This window comes from Rhincodon typus, chromosome 4, assembly GCF_021869965.1.
Source record: "Rhincodon typus isolate 14 chromosome 4, sRhiTyp1.1, whole genome shotgun sequence".
Classification (NCBI taxonomy): Eukaryota; Metazoa; Chordata; class Chondrichthyes; order Orectolobiformes; family Rhincodontidae; genus Rhincodon; species Rhincodon typus.
The window spans coordinates 19,329,745-19,335,789 of record NC_063335.1 but is presented as its reverse complement, the minus strand read 5'-3'; the positions used below and the strand labels follow the sequence as shown (position 1 = coordinate 19,335,789).

General features: G+C 37.0%; 1 protein-coding gene across 1 annotated transcript in view; it reads right to left on the bottom strand.

Moving 5' to 3' along the window:
- Window positions 1-6,045, bottom strand: part of LOC109927897 (band 4.1-like protein 3) — a 162,317-nt gene that overhangs the window by 29,912 nt on the left and 126,360 nt on the right. Inside the window, exons 15-18 of the mRNA XM_048595801.1 lie at window positions 4,353-4,388; window positions 4,047-4,112; window positions 1,171-1,359; window positions 750-857 (exon numbers count right to left, since the gene is read on the bottom strand). Coding sequence (XP_048451758.1) covers window positions 750-857; window positions 1,171-1,359; window positions 4,047-4,112; window positions 4,353-4,388 — 399 coding nt within the window. The remainder of the gene's footprint in view (window positions 1-749; window positions 858-1,170; window positions 1,360-4,046; window positions 4,113-4,352; window positions 4,389-6,045) is intronic.

Below are 6,045 nucleotides of genomic sequence, written 5' to 3'. Positions count from 1 at the left end.
GAAACGTCAGCCTTCCTGCTCCTCTGATGCTGCTTGGCCTGCTGTGTTTATAGCACCAGAGTGGTTTTCAATTCCAGATGTATAATTCAATTTAAATTTCAATAGCTACCGTGATGAGATTCAAACCCACATTTCCAGAGTACTAGTCTGGACTTCCAAGATTACTAATTAAGTGATTTTCCCATTACATCACTACCTCTTTATTATACTGTGCACTGTACCTTTGATAAATAAATTAATTAGTATTTTGGTAAACAAATAAAAAATCAATTCAGTGAATGCAGTGTCAACATTTTCAGGCATGTGCTTCAACCCAAGTCAGATTGTGAAGTAGCATAACCCTCAATTTACAACATCATATACTTAGCTTTATATCTTAGTGGTAGGACAGGCAAAATGCCTGACATCTTTCAAAAATGCAGAATCTCCTGTTGTGCAAATCGTTTGTTTCTTGCAAAATGTTTTTGACTGACATCATCGGTAATGCTCAATTCAGTCACAACAGTCCATATTTAACAAAAGGGAAATTGAAGGGGCATTGAAATTGTCATTAAATTTAATTGTCATTAAATTGCACACCAGTGCAAAATATAGCTAAATGTCTGCTGGAATATTGCAGCATTCTATCAAAGTCAAGTGCCTGATGTTTGCCAATCAACACTGATTGAATTTCCAAGATATTAACCATATCAGAATGTGTAAAAGGAAATACATAGCTACTCATAATAGTAAGACATCAAATTCAATACCTTTACTAATTTTTCATCATCTTTTGTCGCAGAAATGTCAGGCCCAGCAACACCTTGTTCACACACAGACTTCCTTTGCAGGGTTTCACCGGAATCCTCTTTGGTCTGCTATCAATGTTAAAATAATTAGACACAACTGTGTAAAACAATTTTTCAAACGGTGTTACCCTAAACATCGACCATGATTACAGGGTCAATAATATGGGAAACATACAGTTGTGTGAATTTCTTGGCCTTACTTTATACTTGCTATTTATTATACGGAAAGCATTTTATGAAGCAAAATCCAACAACTTGTAACATGTACATTTTAGCTGCATAAGCATGGAGACACTAATGAAGAGGTGTTATTAATACGTCAAAAGATGTATATTCCTGAAGGCAACATAAAGTTTAAAAGTAGCACTGCAACATAAATTACCTCCTCAGGTATAAGTGGCTCAATCATAGGTAAATCCCCATTCTTTGAGAAAGATCGAACCGGAGAGGCAGATAACCTTTTTTCCCATTCGTCAGGTCCACTCTCAGATGTGGATTCCAGGAATGTTCGTTTCATTTCACTTATGTTGGCATGGTGCTTAACCACATCTTCCTGAGTTTTGTCAAAGTCCTTTCCAATAACAAAGAAACATCAAAGGCAAATAATTTTAACACACCAACTTAACATAACTGTGTTCTTCAAACTATTACTGCTCTTCATTTCCTCATTAGAGGAGAGTGCTATAAATATTTAATTTGAATAGTTGTATCATGATTAGTCTGCATTTTGAAGAATTCTGTAATTAACATTTCAAACAGCATGAACTGAATCGTATTGTGTGCCTTTTTAAAACAAAAAAAATTCTGCTTGTGTTGTAAGTTTTTTGAAAAGAATGAATCAGACGGATTAAAAACTTCATGATGCTGCAGCACTGGGTGAAAAACCCCTTCATTTTGGACAAAATTCTTCACCATCCCTAAATAGGTCATCTCCCCAGAATTTTGCTATTCAACTATCTTGATGCAGCTGTTCTGCAGCAATATTGGAATGACAAATCACCAGATCGTGGATGCTGTTTTAGCGGAAGTTAGTGGTAAGAATGCTAGAATTTATGTCAGCTCCCACGAGTAGTGTGTGGAGGACTATACTTCAGCCAGGGTTCCTTCTTCAATCAATGCAAAAGTCAAAGCAAAAGTGCACATCAAGTGAGACATGAGTAGGCCTGAAAGTGCTGTTGCCCCTGCTAAGCTGCTTTTACTAATGTGAAGAATCACGCTGAGTAAACCCAACCAGAAAACTTTGGCATAGATTGTGCTTTCATTGCATTTACAGATAGTGCAATCATCAAATGAGTTACTGGTGCAGCAAGGAGTCAAGGTTTTCACAACAGGATTTCAAGAATGAAGAAGAAAAAGTTGAGAATTTTGTCAAATTTTGTATCAATTTAAACAGTTCAAGTTTAATATCACTGCAACAATAATATGGGGTTATTTTTCTGCTGGGTTAACTGAAACACTAGTCAGATTTGATAATAATTGCTTCTCTGTGCATGTTGCTTCCAATAAAAATGCATCATCATTCATTATTCCAACTTCAACATGCTATCGTATCTGAAATAAACACATTCCCTGTAATTTGGAACACAATACTTCAAACTCCAGCTATCTACACATCATTCTGGCTTGACCTCTTCAAGCAACATCGCTCGCCTTCAGACCAAAATTCTTCTAATGCTCCAGGATCATCCTTGAAGAAGAAAACCTTTCACTCCTCCTTATCATCACCAGCCATGACTGCATACTGTCCACCCTGAAATCTAAGCCTTAAATGTACAGAGTTCCTGGACCCCTTTGGATTCACTCAGCCATCTTTGTCTCTCCTTCTAACCAAAAAACTCATCCCTCAAATGTTGCAGCTTTGTAGATGAATTTCTTAACAAAAGTCCACCCATGGCTTCCTTACACCACCTCTGTCACTACTGCCTAACCAATTCCTCAATGAATTTTCTGAGGAAGGGTCCAGACCCGAAATGTCAGCTTTCCTGCTCGGCCTGCTGTGTTCATCCAGCTCTACACCTTGTTATCTCAATTCCTCAATGAGTTCCCTTTGTCAGCCTGTTTTTGTTGGTGTCAATTTCAACTGTGCTTCAAACATTTTTCTCAATCATTTAAAAACGTCACAAAAGCTTCAAAAGTCCCCTTTAATTTCTCTACCCTTACAAAGAAAAAAAAATGTCAGGGTAGATGCAGCATTGGATTCTACGATACAATCACAATGCAACATATTTATTTTTCATAGCACTCCCTCCAACACTGCTTCCAGCTAACCACAGCGCTGAGATTACTAGTCAAAGTCACTAATCAAAATTGTAAGATTACATCTGGTTTAACTGTTCCTTGATCTTTTTGTCATGGCTACAAAGCTGCTGAAGAACATTTCACATCATGCTGTTTGGAATGGCATATCCCTGGACTGCACCATATTTGCTTCCTAATTATAGACTGCCCACCCCAGAAACATCCTGTGAAAGCATAGGGTAAATCTTCACATGTATGACAGTGGCATACATTGTTACTTCTCTGCCACCAGCTTTGATTCTCAATACTGAACTCTGTGCCTGATCTCAAGGTTTGAAGATGAATTAGGGAATCACAGTTGAATGGTAGCTCCCTCCAGTTTAACTGTGCAAAAACTTTGTATTCCCCTTCCATCAGCATTTGTGTCCCCTCTGGCATCAATTCCATCAAGGATCTTGGCTGCTCCTTCACGTTGAACCCAATGTACAAAACCAAAATGATCTTCCTATCCCATTATTTGATCTAACATTAAATTATTCTTTTACAACATTCTGCATATATCTCACCTCTTCCGTTGCTGAATGGCCTAACCCCACTTTCAGTAGCTCAAGAATCTAGATCTCAGATTCTCTCCATGGCATGCACCCCACTTGGAGTTTTCACAAATTAAGAATCCAAAACTTTATGGTCTGATGTATATGATTCACTATTACTTTTAGAAGTATCAGTATTAATAGTGTTAAACATTAAAAACAAAAATAATGAAAGACTTGCAATTTGTGCTACTTTGACTTGATATTACAGAGTACTAATGTACACAATTCAAGTTTTCACTATCATTGTACACAGTATTTGAAGAAATGTGAATTCTTTGAGTGTAATGTTAATGTTGCTAGTCCAGGATTGTGCAATACATGCATTATACACACAGCACTCCACATCAAAAGGGTTGATCACCAGCTATGGGGATCACTAACGTGCACAAAAAACTAATAATGCACAACTTAAACAGATACAAACCTCTAACATAAGATTACTATGTTTCACATACACACTTTCACCTTTGATTTGCTTTACAAGACTATTCTGTAAAAAAAAAAGCAAAAGTAAAATGGAAACAAATATGGAACAAAGGATGTAAAACAAAGTATTTGGAATAAAGCACAGGCAAAGGAAAAATACGAGCAGATGATGCAAGTTAAAATAAGCAAGGATCAGGAAACTCTACCACAGAAAGTGAGAAGTACTGGAAATGAATAATTCACAATTCGCACTGATGGACTACTCTACAATCTAGTTGTTTACATAAAAATCTCTTCCTTGTACCTGGGTCTTTGATTCCGTTTCATCCTCGTGATCAGACTGATGGCATAAAGAAGGATTTGAAAGTCAAAGCTTTAACAACATCTAATCACTGACACACTATGTCAATGTACAAATTCAGTCACAAGAAACCCATACTACCTTAACCAAAGTTGCTGCTGCATTATATTCAGCAGATTTCAAAATTAGTCAGGAAATAAGGAATGTAGTGAGGAAATATATAAAGATTCAAAAAATCCTTGAAAATGACCAAACCGCTTGCGATCGAATATAAAATCTCCTTAAAGCGCATCAACAGCTTTATGGGAGTAACTAGGCAGACGTGCCATTTTGTTAATGCCCTCTTTAAAGTGGTTTAGGATTATCCTCTACCTTTCACAACATGACAACAATTCCTCTTTTCAGAATATAAAGTAAATCACTTTGTTACAAGAACACCAGTTGCACTAAGTGTTCTTTTTTTCTATAACTGCTCGTGACTGTTCTTGCATGTATATTGGTAGGCAAACATTATACATATATGGACCAAAAACACATGAGCAAGATAATCTTTGACAGGAGTTAAGTGTATAAACAATTAAGTAATTATGTCAGTTCTGCCAATTTTCCATTTTTAATACCATACATTTTCAAGCATGTTCTCAAATGTTACCATCACTGAAGTGAATATTACGTAAATTTTTGTTTTTGTTTTGTCATTTGAATTGCACGAAACCTTTGGTCACAGTGTGCCGAGTGTCTGACTAAACAGACTGTTCCACAAGTAGATCACTCAAAAGTGGTATAAAAAAAAACACCAGTTGAATATGTCCTTTAAACAATGTGAAATAAAATATTTCATTTAGCTAAAATACTACAGCTGTTATGACAGTTGAAGTAATGTGAATTGAAATTAATTTTAAGTAAAGCTTTGAGAAAAATAATAGTATTGTTAAAGCTGAAACATCATGTTTCTTGTCATTACCCAGCTGTCAATCTGAGTAATTTAATACCCACCAGCCAGTGGGTCTCTACACTCAGGTTAGCAGAGAGGTGGACCATTGGAAAACACAGTAGAGCAATGAAACACAAAGTAGGTTTAAGTGAGAAACAAAAGATAAGATGATTGCAGAAAATCAGCAGCAAGGACATACTGTTTAATTTCATGCCAAGAGGACAGAGCACGGTCTTTCTGTAGCTTTTCTTAACCTTGTTTAGACATTATTATAATTGGCTTAAAAAATAAAAGCAGTTAAGTGGTTGGGTGCATGAAACAGTTAACACCACAAAGCAGTGAAAATGGGTCACGTCCATGATACATCATGAAATGAGTTTTGATATCAGTCAGGTTATCAAGGCGTGCAAGAAGAGGGGAGGTACACTGAAGGACAAGTTCTAAATGGTCAATTTTGTACCAAAATAACACTTTGGCTCCTGATCTGCACTGGTCGTCATCTTAATTTGGGAAGGTTAAAACCTACACACTGGCTGGATTTTCAGTCTTTCTAGACCACTGGGCTGCTCTCTCATTAGCAAGCGAGAGAACAAAAGACAGAGAGAGAGAACACGAGAGAGAGAACACGAGAGAGAGAACACGAGAGAGAGAACACGAGAGAGAGAACACGAGAGAGAGAACACGAGAGAGAGAACACGAGAGAGAGAACACGAGAGAGAGAACACGAGAGAGAGAGAGAGAACACGAGAGAGAGAGAGAGAA